General features: G+C 41.6%; 2 protein-coding genes across 3 annotated transcripts in view; one reads left to right on the forward strand and one right to left on the reverse strand.

Annotated features, from left to right (window-relative positions):
* Positions 1-3,956, forward strand: part of PPP3CB (protein phosphatase 3 catalytic subunit beta) — a 45,334-nt gene extending 41,378 nt beyond the window's left edge. The window contains exon 15 of one of the 2 annotated variants that reach the window (XR_001403356.2): positions 3,835-3,956. The gene's annotated coding sequence lies outside the window, so the exon portion shown is untranslated. The remainder of the gene's footprint in view (positions 1-3,834) is intronic. The other variant, XM_014879927.2, reaches the window with a different exon arrangement.
* Positions 975-14,102, reverse strand: ANXA7 (annexin A7). The gene is made up of 13 exons (XM_014879928.2): positions 14,008-14,102; positions 12,422-12,479; positions 9,485-9,692; positions 9,067-9,168; positions 7,937-7,977; positions 7,570-7,672; positions 7,192-7,286; positions 6,406-6,519; positions 4,979-5,149; positions 3,327-3,497; positions 3,143-3,218; positions 1,835-1,947; positions 975-1,326 (listed from the first exon to the last, which is right to left on the reverse strand). Exons 2-13 carry the CDS (start codon positions 12,476-12,478, stop codon positions 1,204-1,206), a joined length of 1,374 nt encoding a protein of 457 aa, XP_014735414.2. The 5' UTR covers position 12,479; positions 14,008-14,102; the 3' UTR covers positions 975-1,203.
* Positions 14,103-18,030: the final 3,928 nt, after the last annotated feature.

Consider the following 18,030-nt stretch of genomic DNA (forward strand, 5'->3'; position numbering starts at 1 on the left):
TTTCCTTTCAAAACTTACTAAATTCAATAGTGAAATGGAAAAATTGCTCTAGTCTTATGACTTGAATTGTGAAGATTGGCCTTTGCAAAAAGCCAGAGGGTTGGGATTGAGGCTGTTTTTCTCTTGGAAAGGGAGGTCTCTTCTGGTGCGAGTCTGAATGCTTTTGGAGGGAAGACTCTCATAACAGCTTGCTTTTTTTCTGAGGTTTAATATGAAAGCACTATTATGTAAGTTAGGTAGAAAAAGAAAGCTTTTTCAGAGGCAGGATAAACAGTATCTGTTCAGTCTTTCTTGCCTATTTTTATGTAATTTCATTGTCAATCATTCCGTTATTGCTACCCATTTAACAATTCTTTGTTGCTAAGCATGTCATGAAAGTATTTTTGCCATAAAACAGGTAAATGTTTTACATTCATACAGAATAGAACATAGAAACCTATTTAATCTGTTAGTTTTCTTGTGATAGTATGTATGAGCCAGATTTAATCAATATTTTGCTATGAATGACAAGTGAATTGGTTGGGATTTTCAGTCACATTAAAAGATACATATGCACGAATATGCTTTACTTACTAAGTGTTAAGGTCCTTCACTTGTAAGGAAGTTTGTTCAAGAACAAATAAAGGAGAGCCAAAGCTTATAGAATCTTGGTCAAGCTTGGAAAGCTCCTGACAGTTAGATACCTATATACACACATGTATATCTATCTCAGTGGATACCTGCACAAAAGATGACCAAAGTAATGCAGAGTAAAATGTCTTCTAGTCTCTCCAAAACGAACTGTGTTTCTCAGTATCAGAAGAAGTTTATAGTCTAAGTCACATATAGTAAGCTCAGCAGTTTAGCTATTTCAGGAAAGTTGTTGAGTGCTGGAGATTCAGTGGGCTGGAACAGTTGATTCCCACAGAGAAGCATCCATGAATCCAGTAGAGGGAAAGTGGTTTTGTCTGGGTCAAAAAGACTAAGGCTTAGGGTCTAATAGACAAGATATATCTTTTATTATACAATAAAGAATATTATGTGCTGTAAATTAAGGCATTGTAAGTGCAAAAAGCTTACTGAATCATCAAGAAGGCGTATTTGATTATGCAACCTTTAAAATTATTCTTTTACAAGGATAGTTAGTATCTGCTTAAAGCACGTTTCATGTCCTTCAGTTTGTTTTAAAAAAACCAACAAACCAAAAAACCAGAAAATCCTCTTCTATTGCCCAACAATTGCCAGCAGCAACTTCCGGTAATCACCACTTGTATCACTTGCTATCATTGTAGCCAGTGTCTTCTGATACATCTGTGTGAACATCTGTTTAATTTGCACAAGGTCAATCTATGCAAAGACAAAAAAAAAGCAGAAAACTCAACCATAGTGTATGATTTAAATCCTAGATAGTCAGCCCACATCTCCTCCCTTGTGAACTAGAGAGCACATGCCAAGGGTGAGATATGCAATGATTGTGCAGTCAACGAGCCAGCTGGTCCCTCCAAGGATAGAGGAGCAGCTCCCAAAGCAGAGTGCAGCAGTTGTTCCATGTTTTGTTAAGACTGTGCTGTGCTAACTCTCAACAGGTGAACTTCTCACCTGGAAGTGCTCAGTTACTGCTAAGCAGACTGGCAGTAACAGTTAAAAAGGAAAGCAAACAGTTACTACTATCTAGACAGAGTTAATTAAATTACTGTGTGAAAGTTGGCTTTAAAACTAATTAACACATTAAGCCCCATGAAAGCTTTATGCAGTACATGATTTTACACCTGTGAAAGGAGGACTGAGTGACAAACTGGTTTGGGTAGATGGCTTTCTGCTGCACGTGACTGGTACACAGAAGAAAATTTCTTACCTCACTGCGAGTGACTACAATTCTGATGAGGGTAGAATCATCTGTGCCAGCTCCTTTCATAGAATAATAAAGTCTTTCTGCAAAAAAGGCTGGGCGATTTAAAGCACATTGCACTGCAATAAAATATATTGTTAGGATTAGTTCCAGTAATGTATGCTGTATAGTGATACTTGGCAGGATTTTTGCTGTACACAGAGGTTGTTCTTAATGAAGATCCAGTTACTGTGAATAATGGGACCTGTTTATAGAGCTAAGCTTATTTTCAAGTTGACTAAGTAAGTTATTCCTTCACACAAAAACTCATGGTTAGTAGCTTAGTAGCAGTTAACTTCTTTGGAAGTGCTTTTCAAAACTCTGAAATATTAATTCTCAAACAGGTAATTAAAAAACCAGTTCTTCTCCATGGATAGCTGGTATTGGGACACAAGGTATTTTACTCATATTCCATTGCTAGAATCTCACTAAGAAAAGCACCAATGCAGAAGGTTCTCTAGTAGTTCTGTAACTCTTGTAGTTACAGAATAGATCTTGTTTCAGGTAGATTATTCACACTCAGAGACAAGGCATTATTCTTCTACCTGATTCTCAGACCTGAATTTTTCCTATTAAACTCTTGAGTACAATATACTCTGGGAAGTTTCTTATCCATTATGGCTACAGGATTGCTGTCATTTGGGCAAGCACTGATGTCTCCAGATTTACTACTAAATATTACTGATTTTCACTATCAGTTAATTATGCTGAATTGTGTTGAACTACTTTGTTATAAAGAGTCAGTAGGAAAAAGTGAATTCAAAACAACATCTTCTATTTTGCTAAGCTTGTCCTTAGCCACAGCTGAGCTTTCTGGAGTGGGGAAGGGGGTGGAAAGGGAACTGTGCCTTCAGTAGGTTCATGCTGGCTCTGAGGTTATCTGTGTGGGTGGCTCAGCTGTCTCTGCTGAAAAGCTGCACACACAGTCATGGCTCTGTGACACTGGTACCCCCTTTTACAGAACTCTGAATTATACAGCTACAAACACTAACCAGTGACCCTTGTTCTGTGTACTTGCCTGCCTTCCCAGAGAAGTGACAAGTAGTTTCTATGTGACTTTTTCTTATTTGGAATTGACTTCTTCATGACGGATGCTTATTTTCTTCATTTAAGTGCAAGATGAATCATGTGAATAATTGAAGCTACTTTATTCTAGAAGAGTCTCTAATTATGTCATCATTTGCCATATGGCCAGTGCTGAATTGGATTTTTCTTTGGTTACATTTAGGTTTAATTCCTAAAGGATAAGGGGGGAGGGAAGAACATATAACTTACCAATAGTCTTCAAACCACGTTCCACATTTCCAGAAAATTCTCGGTCAATGCTGCTTAATAAATCACGATTAGCAATCTACAAATAAATGAGATTAATATGTGGATGATGAAATGCAGTAGCAACTGGAACCTTAACTTAAAATACATTGACCAGACTTATTTGAAATCAGTGAAGAGCTCCTACCCTGGAGTATGCCTCAACTGTTGCTTTCAGTTGGGGAAAACTTCTGCTTGCCAGAACCATATTAAAGCAAGATTCATCAGTCCCAAGTCTTCCTTCACCTGCTTGGTACAGACGCTGAGCATCTTCTTGAGCTTTTTGATAATCCACAGTTTGATTCTCATCACGATTACCCTTAATGCAAAAACAGATTTCAAATGAAATTTCACAGAGAAAGCTATGATTTAACTGCTTGCAGTGTATACAGACCCCAAGCATGTATCTTCAAAGTTTGAAGCAGAAATAGTTTGAAATACATCACATTGCTTTAAAACCTCTCTTTTTAATATTCTTTATAGGAAACAAATACAAAAGTGGCTCAGAACCCTATCTTTAGGACATGCTTTAAACTGATACACTGACTCAGATAACTTCACCCCTACAAACCATCTCGTAGTTCTAATTAAGTACTGTACTTAATTCTCTATTTTACTTAATAATGTAAGCTTTCTCTTGATTTGTTTGTTTCTAGGCTTCAAGTTGCAAAGACTCTTCCCAAACGAACTAATGAATTATCTTACTGAATATGCACACCTGAAATATCTCAGGTTTCCCTCCTATTTAATTAGTTGCCTATTTCAAGTAAGAATGTCTCCAGAAAGCACTTACTACACTTGTGTCAGTAGGGCTTCTATGACATTTTATGTGCTTTGGTGGTTGTTTTGGCATTTTGCTGCCCAGTGCATGGATGGATACTGCTAAACATACTGGCTGAGTAGGCTGAATACATTCTCTCCAATACTGTTGTATCTATAGAGGTTAATATACTACTTAAATGATGTGGTTGTCAGTTATTGTAAACTACTGGATTTATCAAAATAAAAACTAGCAGCATGAGCTTCTCCAGGCTTGCTTTCTTGTGGATTTTGACTTTTAACCAAATATCTAGAGTATAGCTGATCTCTCACAAAGGAAGAAGCCAATGAGATAGTGAAGTGTAAAAGAAATTCTTAACAGAAATCAGCAAATGGAGAAAATTTGCCAGAGAAATGTGGGAAGTTGCATTAGTTACATATTTCTTCCTAAATGTGAGTAATTTCAAGTTACTATTCTTCAAAACAAAATGAGCCCTAGTAAATGATATGGGATAAACCAGCTCCAGTGGTCATGTGAGTTCAACAGCAGCACCCCCTAATTCTGGTGATGTAAAGGGAAGGCAGGCTGTGGAGTGGGGGCAGGGGGGAGGTTTTGCCCTGTGGCAGGTCTTACCTTGTTTTAGGGATTCTCACAGGCATTCTACATACCACAGAGGCTTTCCAATCAGCTTTACAGTTTATATGCAAAAAATAAAAAGCATCTTGCTCTAACAGCAGTGTAGAGCACTGTTTTAGGAAACCGCTTGGTTGCATCTGCACAATATTTCCACGTAAGTTCTGGTATTAATTGAGGGTGCTAAATTACATCACATAATTCATCATGGATTTATAGATAAGAAGTATCTCTTGAGGAGGGACTGAAGTGTCATATTTTAGGGGATAAATTAATGACCATGGGCTAATTGCTTAAAAACCTCTTAGCCTCTTGCTAAGCACACAGGCTATTTGTGGAGCCATTATGAATAAACACATCAGACTGTACACTGTTACCTTACTTTAAAAAAAAAAATTAAAGCTCACTTGGCACATAGATATAAGTAATCGTTCAAAGTGTCCTGAAGTGTCTGATCTGATGTCTTGTTCAATGTCCCTTCCAAATTCTGATTTATAGCAGTTCACTATTTCGCGAATTTCCTGGTTTGTCCTTGTGCAAAGGATCTCAATCAACACGCTCTCCTGAGTGCCTGCTCCCTGTAGGCAGAGAAAACAAAGGCATAATCACAGAGCACTACCTATGCAGTTTTCTTCAACACTGAAATAAGGCAGTCATCAGGCATTTCAAAACTTAACACAATCTAGATTGTAAGAACAGTATCCCTGCAGTGTGAATGTACCAAGTGTACTGTATACTTAAAATGGAATGAAGATTCCTCAAACATACCATTCTGCATCAATTCAGAGAAACACCCCAAAACCATACTTCCACATCAGTGACACTGGCCAAAGTTAAATGGAAAATGGTTAAGGAAGGAAATTCTTTGGCAACCTTAATCTGGAAATTTACCGAAGGAAGGAAGAGCCTTATGGTAATCATTAAAGGGACACTTGTAAATTCTGTTTTGGTCAGTACACAAGTGTATTCCCTACCCAAATGTGGCTGCTTCCACAATGTGGAACTCTTTATAGATGCTTCCCTCCCCCCAGAATAAAAATTAATTGTGGTTTCTGTGTACAGGAGGATCTTACTGGCATGAACATCTCAAATCAGGGAAGGATTAGATAGGAGAAGAGATGTATATGAGACTTCAAGGTAATCTTATATTATGAATTTTTCAAAATGTTTGAGTGGCTATTCCCCATTAAAAGCAGATGTTCATTTCAGCTCCATGTTCTCCAGAAAGTGTACATTCGTAAATGGGTTGAGTTACTCATTTCCACTATCAGCCACCTGCTAGCTGCTGCAGCTCAAACAAGACATTCCAGTAAACTGAATGTACCAGTTTACCTGAGTTAGGAGGTTAAACCAACTAGCTCACCTAGTCTCTAAATGCTGTCAAAATATTTCAACAGATACATCCATCACCTGACTTTAAGAAATTATTTTTTCATTTTCTTTTTTGGGGAAAAAAGGCATAATCCAAAAATACCTTTCAGTAACAAAGGTTTGTTCCTAGTAAGAAAAGGCATGTACCTTTAGTTTAAACAGTGGTTACGGTTTTAACAGCACCCTGGCCCTTTCTAGGTTCTAGCAAAAATTAAGGCCAAGTGAGAGAGAACAAGGTTCTGTCCTGCAGCATTTCCTCCTCTACTGAATGGACATCTGGCTGAATTGGCTAATCCTGCAGAAATAGTCTGGAACTGGGGGACGCAGCAGAAAAGAATTTTAAGCCCTGAAAGTCCAGGATTTGTTTGACACTAGCAGATTTTTCAACAATGCTGGGACCAGGTATTCTTAGATGAGTATTTTAAGATAATTTTAAACTGTTTCCTTCACAGGAATACCGTACCTTCATCGCATGACGTAAACTCCAGGCATCATAGTAGGTACTAGGCATGAAGAGGGCTAGAATCAATTCTTCCACATTACCACTTAACTCAGACTTCAGATCTTTAATTAAATCCTGTTCAATTAGAAGCAGAAAAAGGGCTTTGCAGAGTGTTAGGCATACATAAATTATATACTGAAGAAAGATCAAACTAGAACTTACTTTTATTTCTTATTTCTACCTTTCTACCTTTGTGCTGTTTTTCCTGTAAAGCTTTGTTTTATTTCTTACTAAGAACTTCCCTCTGTCCAAATCTTTGACAGCTCAGCTCTTCTCCATCATCTCCTCACTAATCCACAGCTACAAAATTTCACTCTAGGTTGCAAAAATGATAGGGAAGAAATTAAATTAACCTGGAATTTTATTTACTATCCAATCTTCAATCATTTCTCAGTTTCTTGGGAAGAAGAAGATTTCAGTGCTGGTTTGTGTGCAAAAAAGTGGTAGTTTCAGTCACTAACACAAAGGCAGTTTAAGCTTGATTATTTTCTGTCAAGCATTAGAGAAGCTTCTTGTGTGGTCAGGGACAGAGACAGCCTCCAGCCTTCCCCCACCCCTCCTTCTGCCAGGTGTCAGGACAGCCCTATGTCAAATACCAGATGTCTCCCAATACATATGGAATATAACCAAAAGAAGTGCATTTAAAAAATGCCCAAATCATTCCCCAGGACTAAAATGCAACCAGGCAATTAAAGCAGCAGCTGAAAGTTTGGTTTGTTTCCCAATTCAAAGAGCTAGTGAACGTACCTTGCCATACATAGTCTTGAAAGCTGCCTTGATTTTTTGCCTTTGATCATTGGAGCGGTTAGCAACAACGTTTATGATGGCCTGCTCATCGGTTCCTTGGAAACAGAAGGGCAATGTCATGTAAGAATGCAATATAGTCCCTCCAAAACTGTGCATTTTATACTGTTGCATTTGGGCATAATTACATAATAAGAGGCTGCTATTTAAGTCCATCAAATGTTCTAAGTAACTTCTTCTACTAAATAGCCCAGGCTATCTTGAAAATGTAACTTTTGAAAAGCTTGTTGGGGGGAAATACAGTTAAATAAACACTGAAGAAAACAAAACAGCATTAAGAAATTAGATCAACAGGAACTAAAGCTTCTATTGCTTCCTTACCAAAACCCTTCATAGCTTTACGGAGAATTTCTGCATCCCTTCCAGCATCGAAGTTTGGAGCAGCTTGAATTGTACCCTGGGTATACTGAACCACTGCAGCAGGCTGAAAGTAAGAGTCACATATAACTAGATATCTACACAATAAAAATTCAAATTAAAATCACAACTCTGCAATCAGTTCTGTCACAAACTCTGTCAATTTGTTGTCTATTTCTTCCTCTAACACAGAATCAGGGCAGTATTACTCTGAGGGTAGATGGAAACCCTTGATACAGAACACAATCTAAACCTTTGGAAATCAGCTGTAAAAACATTAAAACTACAGAAGCCACATAAGAATAATTATAGAAGAGAAAACGGCACATACCGGACCAGGCATTGGGGATGGTACTTGTCCACCAGGAAATCCTAGAGAAAATAAAGAACAAGGTAGGAGAAATTAATTAGGTTTCCTCTCATTATGGAAATACCATCTAATCTGAATATAAAGCCAGACCTACCACTGCACACAACCTGTTTCCTAATGATACTTACCACAATCAGTAACTGAATTTCTTCCCTTGGGGATAAAGGGAAGAAGCAATGACAGATGCATTTTGGTACATACACTAGCAAGGAAATTCTAAAAATACTAAACTTAGTGCTGTGGGAACTGGAAGGATCTCTCCTTATGAAATTCTGCTATTTTCGACAGAAGCCAAGATAGCCCAAACAAATGAAGAATGTGCTCCATGTTCTCTTTAAAAGCTGTTATATACACTTTAAAATGCCCAGCATGTAAACAATAAATATTCAGAATTCATTACTGCAAAAAATATTAAAGGAATCTCATTTTGTGATCAAAAACACTGGTAATACAAAAGCTAAAATTATTTTTTGGTACTGGAATTTTATTTTTATTCATAATATGTATGCACATTCCTTTTCATTTTGATAGCAACTTAGTACCAGAGTTAACAGAGAAATCATAAAACAAAAAGGTTTTGCTGCTTTGAATTTCTTTAAAACACAACTGATACATTCCAGGACAAAAATAATCTCTGTAGTAACTGACCACTCAAAAAATTACAAACACTGCACTGCTTTTAAGCAAATGTGTGCATTCTCCTTTCCTCTTTCTCCAGTGTGTCAGGAATCACTGTAAACACACAGATCTGAGAAATGCAATTGAGATTAACAGAACTGCTAGATACTCATTGAATGTGGACTCTGGATTTCACAGTTCTCCTCAGATACTTTCAGCTTGAAAAAGGGTAAGCACCTAAACCACAGCATCATGACCATTATTCAGGGACAGCCATCCCTTTTGGATGTAGCACCTACAGAGCTGGTTCTCATCTGCCCTCCGGTGGCCTGGTCAAAAAAGGTGGCAGGAGGTGCACAGCATACAAATCTCAACAGCTACAAGTAACAAAGGTAAGGGCTTAATTTGTTACTACCTATCCTGGGGTCTCTTGGTTATCCTTGGATGCTTTAAGTTTCCTATATATAACATACCTGGAATTTGTGCTGGTCCACCTCCAGCATAGCTTTGGGCAGGAGGCTGCTGTGGATAGCCACCAAAGCCAGGCCCAGTGGCAGGCACGCCAAAGCCAGGGCCTGGAGGAGCCAGGGGAAAAAAAAAAAAAAAGTCAGACTTTAGCATACTCAGTATTTTGTATTTGACTTCTTGACAAAACAGGAGCCAGGTTATTGAGCAGAGCTATGTAAGAGACCACTTTCTCTATGTCTGTGCAGTGACCCAGAACCACCAAGGCTCTGCCATCAGCATGCAGGTATTTACTGCTGGATGGCAACCTGGCTGCCTGCCTGCTGCTGCCTGAACAAAGCTGCTTTTCTCTACTATTTCTAACGAGCACAGGGAATGGTTACACTGGAAATCACTCCTGACTGGTACTCTAACAAAGGATCTTACCTCCAGGATAAGGTGGCATTCCTCCAGCCTGGGCAGGGTACCCTGAAGCAGGGTAGCCCCCTGGGGCAGGATATCCTGCTGCCCCTGGAAACCCAGCATTTGGTGGTGCTGCAGGATAGGTCCCTCCTCCTGATGGAGGGAATCCTCCAGGAACAGCAGGATAGGTGTACTGACCAGCTGGTGGATAGGCAGACTCCTGTCCTGTCGGCTGAAACACAAAAATGGGATGTCTGTATGCCTGTTAACAGCACATTAGAGTAAACACTCCCAAGCTGCCAAAATGTCCACATGTTTAATAGCAACGTGAATTATATAATTAGCTGTAGGGCTTGAAGCAGCAGAATTCCTGAAGCCTGGATGGGGTCTTCCTGGTTGGGTGTTCTGATGCATCTCCTATGTTGACACAGAATCAGAGAGTGCTGCAGGGTGGAAGTCACCTCTGGATGGCCCATGATCCCATCCACCCTCAAAGCACGGCCAGCTTTGGAGGTGGGTGAGCTCATGCAAGGCCTGATACTCAAGTTTTCAGTACATACATGGAATAGCAAATTCTCTGGGCCCCCGTTCCAGTGTTTGACTACTCTTCCAGAGAAAAATGTTTACCTCAAACCAAATTGCAAATGCAACCTGTATTTGTTAGCTGCCCTTTCACTGAACCTCTGACAAGAGTTGACTCCAATGTCTCTATTGTTCCTTCTCACCCAGCAGAAGACTGAACAGATCTGTGCTTAGCCTGCTCTTCCAGGCAAGCAGCCTTCCCTGGACATGCTCCTCTTTGTCTATGTCTTTGTTGTGCTGGGAGGCCACAACCAGACACAGTATTGCAGAGGTGCTCTTGCTAAAGCCTGGCATGTCATTAGCCTTCCTCCCTGAGGACTCAGCCACTGGAACTTCTGGTCCTTTACTGGAAAGCTGCTCTTTCTATTCCACACAAGGAGGAGGTGAGCTCAGCTCAGCTTGCTCTCTATGAAGCATTAGGAGTTCCCTTTTAACTTCCTGCTAAAAGACTTTTAAGAGCATAGTAACATTGAAACTTCTGCCTCTCTTGCATAAACAGTATTTCCAAATGTTAGAGGGTAAAAACTTTTGGGTTTTTTTTTTCCCCATTTCCTTTGGAATCCAGGTTATAAAGCATGGACATTCAATGACTAAATGTGGATCACTGAGTCAGACTGAACACCTATTACAGCAGGTTTTAAATAAAAAGAACAAAGTCCAACAGTTACATATTTGTTTTGCTACATGTGTGATTTACCAGCCATAGCACAAAGATTGCTATTAGCATTAAGATATATTAGAAATATTTACTTGAATGATCTGGATCTCTAAGGGAAAGGCCTGTAAAGTAGAAGTCATTATACATGAGCTTAGAAATCAGGCATTCAAAATCAGCTTCATAATGAAGCATAATGGATGGACCCATTACTCACTTGCTGGGAATCATCTTTACTGACTAGCTTTAGAAATACAAATCACACATTATGTACAGTACACATTCATTCTTGACCCCAGAAAACAGAAATAAAGTGCAGAGCAGCAAAGCCTAGCTCAAATGTTCTCTTCAGGTTTGGCTGCCCCAAGATTTCTACCCCCAAATTCCTGTTCCCAGGCTATATAATATTCTTTTCCCCACAGGTACAGTCTAACATTTCTCTGCCTGACTCAACAAAAAGATTTATAAATCCAAAATTAAGATCCTCAACAGCTCTGCTCAGAGTACTACCAGTGCTGCAGAAAAAATGCTTTTTGAATTGGTTATCACATTGAGCATCATCAATGAGACCAAGAAATCATTGATAACAAGTCCAAAAGGTCTTTAATTCATTGAAGCTGGCTATTTTTTAGATGCTAGCTAAGAAAAAAATTATTTTTAACTAGATCTAAAAATACAACTATAGGGTAAAATAAAATCATGAAGGCTCAGAAGAACCTTGAGAGAAGGAAAGAAATTCTGGAGTTAATAGTCTTGTTTCTAACATGTTTGTCTTTAATTTGACTGACTTTAGTGTTTCAGAAGAAGTAAGGGTAGATTGTAAAGCAAAATCATCAGAGAATTTATTGCATGTGTTTATACGTATATATTTATATCTTGCACATATTTATAGCTTTCCAGTATCTTAAAGGCATTCAGGCTGAAATCCATGCTTAAGTCTGGCTCTGTACTAACAGAATACAGGTAAAATTCCCACAATTACAGCATGACAAGTGCCATGATCAGTGCCATAGAAGCACAGAGCTGAATCTAGCTTTGAAAAATATTGCAGGCATATAAAAGACTGCAGTATCAGCCATACCTGATACATTTCAGCCTTCCATTAAGTTTCCTTCAAATTTTTAGTCCATTGAGTTGTGAGCTGAAGGTGGAACAGTCCAGTGGATAGGGCAGTAAAGATACAGTGTCCTCCCCTCAGAAAAATATTTGCTTGGTGTTACATGAAAGCTGGGCTATTTGAGTGAAGTGTTCCAAGCTCTTCCTGATAGCTGTGCCACTGAAGCTTGTTCAACATCTCTGGAAATCCTGGGATAAGGCTATGTGACTATTTGGTACAAATTGGTTCAGAGATTACCTCTAACCCTACATGTAAAGGGCCTCCTATTTACAGAAAAAAACTTAAAAAAAAAAGAAAAAGACTTGTTGAGATGGGACAGCTGTATTTAAAAAAAACAAACTCAGGAGAAAAAGATAAAACAAGACCAAAGACCTTCCTGGAACAATGGGCGTCATTAAAAAAACTAAGTTTCCTCCTTGGAGTTGTTGTGTGACAGCTGTAAAGTCATCCTCAGAGATATACAGATGAAAACAAAGACTACAACCACTAAAGAACAGAGTACATGAACTGACAGCTACTATTTACAGATATATGGAGCACAATAAGGAGCGGCATTCACAGAATACAGGAGCATTAGGAATGCAACACATTCAAGAGCCATACTTACAGGATAACCTGGGAAAGCAGGGTAGCCATCAGAAGGGGGATAACCTGGGTATGACATTCTGGGGAAGGGAAACAAAAAAGGTATTTTCACCATGAAGCATTATATATGAGATTGTAGTAGGTATTTGCATGCTAATTACCTGTTAAATCACTTGAATAATCTGCTGTTAACCCGCAAAACTTTTCCCTCTTTTTCTCTCCTACATCTGAATCAGAATTCATAAGGGAAGCATCTTCAACTTCGTAATTAACTATCACTCTTATTTAGGGTCAGACAGACATTTAAGCATGGTAAGAGGCTCAAGCCTCCAGAAAGCTCTGAAATACTGGATACGCTTTGAGGTGCCAGCAGGAGGGAGCTGAACCCTTTGCCAGGACAGAAACCGTGCAGGTTTCTGGACTGTACCAAGCTCTTGTATCCATCGTCCTGCACTGCTGTGCTCACAGGGGCAGTTCCTGGGAGAAGAACAGTACCCTAGGTATTCCACGTAAAATGGTAATTTGGTAAGAACAGGTGCAATCCCTCAGCATTACTTCATTTGTGGAGCAAATTTCTATTTCCTGACAGTAACTGTTTATTTTAGTCACATTTTTAACGGAGGGACCTGGGGAGAGGTAGAGCTCATCCCATCCTGCATGTTGCCAATCAGTTGGGCAGGGAGATTCGAGACCATCAGCCAGGTTATGAAACTTTTAATGACAGGGGAAAAAATGGACTTTAAATTTGGCATAAGCATCCCGAGTTGAACGGCAGCTCTGACATAACTACTTTTATAACCACGACAACAACAGATTTTTTCGTCAGGCTGTCGTTTGTCCTCGCTGTCCCCGGCCGGGCACGGGGCGGGTTAAACCGGGGGCCGGGTGTGAGTCAGCTGCGGCACTGAACCACGGTGAAACATCAGCGGGCGCGCCGCGCTCCGTGTGCTGGGCGGGAGCTCAGCCGGTAAACACGGAGGAAGAAGTGTTCCCGCTGCGGCTGCTCCGCCTCAGCTCCAGCGGGACCCCCGGCCGGGACCCCCGGCCCGGCCCCGCGGGGCACCGGGAGGGCGCACGGCCCGAGCCCTCCCCGCGCCCCCGCCGGCACCACCCCCGCCCGCCGCCTCTAAGGGCCCCGCCCGCCGCTGCCCCGCTCCGCTCCGGGCAGGGGCATCGCCCAAGGCTCCTCTCGCTCCCCCAGCCGCGGGCTTCCGAATCCTCCGGCGGATCCTGCGGCGAGGTGGAGCTGCGGACGGAGACAAGTATCCCGGTGTCCCGGTACCTACTTCTCCCGAGACTACCCGAGCTCGATCTCGCTCCGCAGCGCCAGGGCAGCCCCGCCGGGGTGCGGCTCCCCGGGACAAACGGCACTCGCTCGGCCGGACACCTGCCGAGCCCCGAGCCGGGGCGGCCGCAGCTCCAGGAGCGCTGCGCGGGGCTCCGTCCAGTACGGCCGCACCCGGGGCTGGGGCCGAGCCCCCCGAGTGATGCGTGAGCGGGGCCGGGGCTGCGGCCGAGCCCCCGGGCGGTGCGAGCGGGGCTGGGGCGAGGGGCACGCGAATCGCGGCCGGTCAGCTCCTCCCTCCCCCGCAAGCCGCCTCGCCTCACCTGAGGGGAACTTGCGGAGCCTCCGGCCTCTCTCCGCAGCCACACCGCAAAATGGAGCCTGGGCGGCCGGCGGTGCCCGCCCCGCCCCCGGCACCGAGCCCGCCCCGCCCGGCCCACGGACCGCGCTCCCCGCGGGCAGGGGCACCGCACCCGGGGCCGGCAGTGACGGCCGGGCCAACACTGAGCCCTTTGCTGTCCGTGCGGGCTCGCCCGTGTCGCCGAAGGAAAGCTGGGAGGTGCCCGGTTGTCCCTCGGGACGGACGAGAGGTAAGCTCACGGGCTCGAGTGTCACCAACGCAGAGCCACTGGCCAGTGGAGCTGTGTCACACTGGAAGCTATCCCGGAGATGCTCTCCCACGGGAGTCCTTTGCCACCCGCTAGGAGAGGGAGAGGAAAGTCCACACTGCAGTTTCCCAATAGCACCAGTGCAATGGGGTTCAGCCCTAATGCGTGTAGTTTTAAGTCAAGTCTGTAATCCAGTAACACATGAGTCTTTAGATCAAGATCGTTGTTCAGTAGCTGCCAGGGACTCCATCAAGTCACCCAGGCCACCAGAACTGCATGTAACAGGGAAAGAATATAAAAAACCTGCATGGAGCTGGACGAGCTGCTCCTTTTGCTGTAGTTACTGAAGACCAGGATCTAGGTCCCAAAAGGACATAAAGGTAAGATTGACTGACTACTACATGCATTTTTCCACAAAGAAATCTTAATTATAGTTATTTGTATGTAATTGTGGGGAGTGCGCTTACTGCTTTGTTTCTGTCTGTTGTAATGTTTATTCATATTATACTTTGAATAGACATTGCACACACGTAGTCCTTTCTTTACTTGATGTTAATTATTCATAAGACATTCTGACAAACAAGATACAATTTATGCAAGATTCACCTATGATATTATGCACCAGCTACTTGAGGTTATTAACAAATCCCCTTTTTTGTTTATAGCAAACATGTTAGCAGTTTAGAGACCATTCCAATGCAAACGGCTTTGGCTCTTTCTTGTTACCTGGTGCAGCACTTCAGCTCGAGATGAAATAACAACCACTGTTCTATTTGTCCATAAAACAGCTTGAAGTGCAGGCAGCAGAAAATAGGTGGGTAATAATTTACCATGCTTGCTTGCTTCAAATGAAGAACACCTAAAGCCACATGAATCTAATACATTACCTATCCAGGAAAATTGGGCTTGTTCTCTCTTGTTTGCCCAGAACACATCAGGAGTGGCGTTAAGAATTTAATCCTCACAGCATTCTTCAGCTGACACTCTGAGTGCATGTCTACTTTATTTCGCCTGTTAAGCACATTTCTTTCAGGACAGGTATATATTTTAATCCTTGTTTCCATGAGAACCAAGTACATTTATAAAATACACAATTATTTTTTTTTTCATTTAGTGGACTGTTTTGATTTGAGATTCTCAAGAAAATAAGTTTTTTTTAAAACAAATTCCTTTTTGTGTAAAAGGAAGAGAATATTTTAACAAAATTACATGTGTCTGAAGAATCTGTTAAATGCATTTAATTTTTATGTATCAACGAGAATGTTTGGAATTACTTTTTTAAAGCATGCAATGGAACCATTGTGGTCATCTAATTTCACTCTGTATTTAGAGAAATCTCTTGGCTTGTTATTACACCTAGAGCCCACATATTTTGGAAAGCTTCTAAACCCCATGCAGAGTCAAGGCAGCTTCTCGATATTAGAAAATTCAAGTTTAGTGGCAAGACAAACTTTTGTTCTTCTCTTTTGTAATATTCTTGCATCTGATCCTGAGACATGGTACTGGACAGAATTCTGGTCTGGAGTGACTTGGCTCCACTGCATAGTGGTGCTGAGTGCTGTCAAAAGAGCTGAAACAAAACTTTTTTCCATAGGAAATTTTTGATGATGTACGTGGCTAAAGCATTGCTGCTTCTCTGTTCTTTGTATCCTGACTGGAACATTATTTCCCACTTAACTTTTGTTGTTCTACTCCAGCCCATATAGTTAAATTCAAAACAAAGCCTTTCCCCAGGTTTGTTCTAAGAACTGATCAGCTTTGAACGATAGGTCAAAGTGTAACAAGCCCACAGGATACTGCAATGGTCCAAGTCTACACAATGTACTAAAAATACTTCTCCTGTTAGACAGCCTTGTGACTGCAGTTATTAAAATGCAGTCCCAGTAGGCTTTGAGTGAACCCTTCCCTGTGTGCAGGGAGCAGAGCGAGCTCAGCTCACTCCAGGAGGAGCCCTGTGTTTGGTGAGCTGCTCTAGGGAGTCACTGCCCCGTGAGTCACGGTAGTGCTCCACCCGCCGTGCTCTGGAGCATCGGGGTTTCACACAACTCTTACAACTGAGGTGCCAGCCAGTGTCTAGCTCTATTGTGAGGAAAGCCAATTGAAGCTTCACCTTTACTCAAAGCACAGAACAGTAGCTTGTTCTGCTTAACTGCTCTGGAAGGGTTGTGTGTCTAAGCTTTTCTTATCAGCCTTTCAAGCCTTAGGATTAAACCCATGAATTTCAGGTCCAGGTGGCAGATGTCCACAGGTTCACAAGTTTACACCCCAAACCACTGCCTCCTCTTGTAGATATAGAAGGAGAGATTACAGATAACCTTGCCCCTGACAAGTCACAGTTGTACTAATTACCAAAAAAGAGGAATAGCCTTGCCTTTAAAGGGTTACAGCTGTGACTAATAAAGGTAAGTGTGGCAAAAGGGGTGGGTTGGCTAGTCAGGGAGGGGTTTGGAGGCAGAGGAGCCCAGAGGAAGGAAGGCTCCAGAGACACCCAAGGAAGAGTTGCTGCTATAAAAGATCTGCTACGTGGTCAGGCTGGATCAGATGGAGTTAGCACCTGCTGTTGGAGCCTGCAGTCATAGCTGAGCTAGGTAAAGCCTGTGTTCAGATTCTGCAAGCCAACACTTGCAGGCATAGTCTAGCAGGAAATAGCCAGCAGTCAGATCTGCAGTTGGACCCTGCAGTAGGAGCTTGCTGTAGTCAGTCAGGATGGCAAAGCTGTAAAGAATAATAAACCAGGACCCTTTTCACTTGTTGAATGAGAGTCTGTCTTAGCTCATTTCTACCCCTAACCAGAGGTCTGCTGCAACATCCTCTTTGCAGCAGGTTTAAGTGTTCTGCTGAGAAACTGAAGTGGCTCAACTAAAAAAGGGAAATTTAGTGACCTTCATCCCAGTACATGGAAATAATCACCAAATAAAGTTGCTATTCTGGCAACAAGGATTTAAATTTCAAATTGCAGGTAACAGAAAATGGTTTGCTATTCCCAACAGTATAGAACTTTTTTCTGCTGAGTCTCATCAGTTGAAGAATAATGGACTGTTACCATCTCCTGAATTTTTATGAAGGCATTTCATAAATATAAGTTACAAATAAGATAGTTTATCCTGTAAGTATTAATTTTGGTAAGAAACACAGTGTACTTTCATGTGCTTGCGTGTTCAGAGTTGTGAATGAGCAGTCTTACTGTGCTGGGAAGATGTCAGAGTGAAGCATAATTACTGTGTGTTAATTAAACTGCAGCTTGTCCAAAGTCACCATGCTCACTGCAAAATCCATAAAGTTTCATTGCCTCTGTACTGCCCACAGGTGCTTGGCTAAAACTCCTCCCTTGTTGAAGCTGTCTGAGAAAGGCCCAAGACAACAAGATGGATGGATCCAAGTTATACCAAAAGAGAACAAGAGAATCAGTTGTAACACTGAACTCTGAATATTATAATGTAGATTGAGGAAAGTAACTGTTCAAGAACTTTATGCTGAGGTAAAAAACCCAAGCCAGGATTAAAAAAAAAATCTAAAGATGTTAAACATTTAAACATTCTTAATAATTTACATAATTTGGGCCATTAAATACTTGAGTGCTGGGAGCTGGTAGAAGAGTTGTTTGAACAAGGTATTTTAAAGCCTAATTTTACCAGGAAAATATGCACACTGCCACAACTAAATATAATACAGTAATGTCCAGGAATTTATACTCATTCAGAAAAATCATCTAGGAAAAGAAAATGCTGAATCATCACA

Source organism: Sturnus vulgaris, chromosome 8 (assembly GCF_052056855.1).
Source record: "Sturnus vulgaris isolate bStuVul1 chromosome 8, bStuVul1.hap1, whole genome shotgun sequence".
In the NCBI taxonomy this organism is placed as follows: Eukaryota; Metazoa; Chordata; class Aves; order Passeriformes; family Sturnidae; genus Sturnus; species Sturnus vulgaris.

What these genes read in the sequence shown, in the direction of transcription:
- ANXA7 (XM_014879928.2), bottom strand. Translation starts at nt 12,478, where the DNA reads ATGTCATACCCAGGTTATCCCCCTTCTGATGGCTACCCTGCTTTCCCA. An exon ending in AATGCCACCTTATCCTGGAG is followed by an intron (nt 9,169 to 9,484) that starts GTAAGATCCTTT and finishes TGGCTCCTCCAG; the next exon opens with GCCCTGGCTTTGGCGTGCCT. An exon ending in TAAAGCTATGAAGGGTTTTG is followed by an intron (nt 7,287 to 7,569) that starts GTAAGGAAGCAA and finishes TCTGTTTCCAAG; the next exon opens with GAACCGATGAGCAGGCCATC.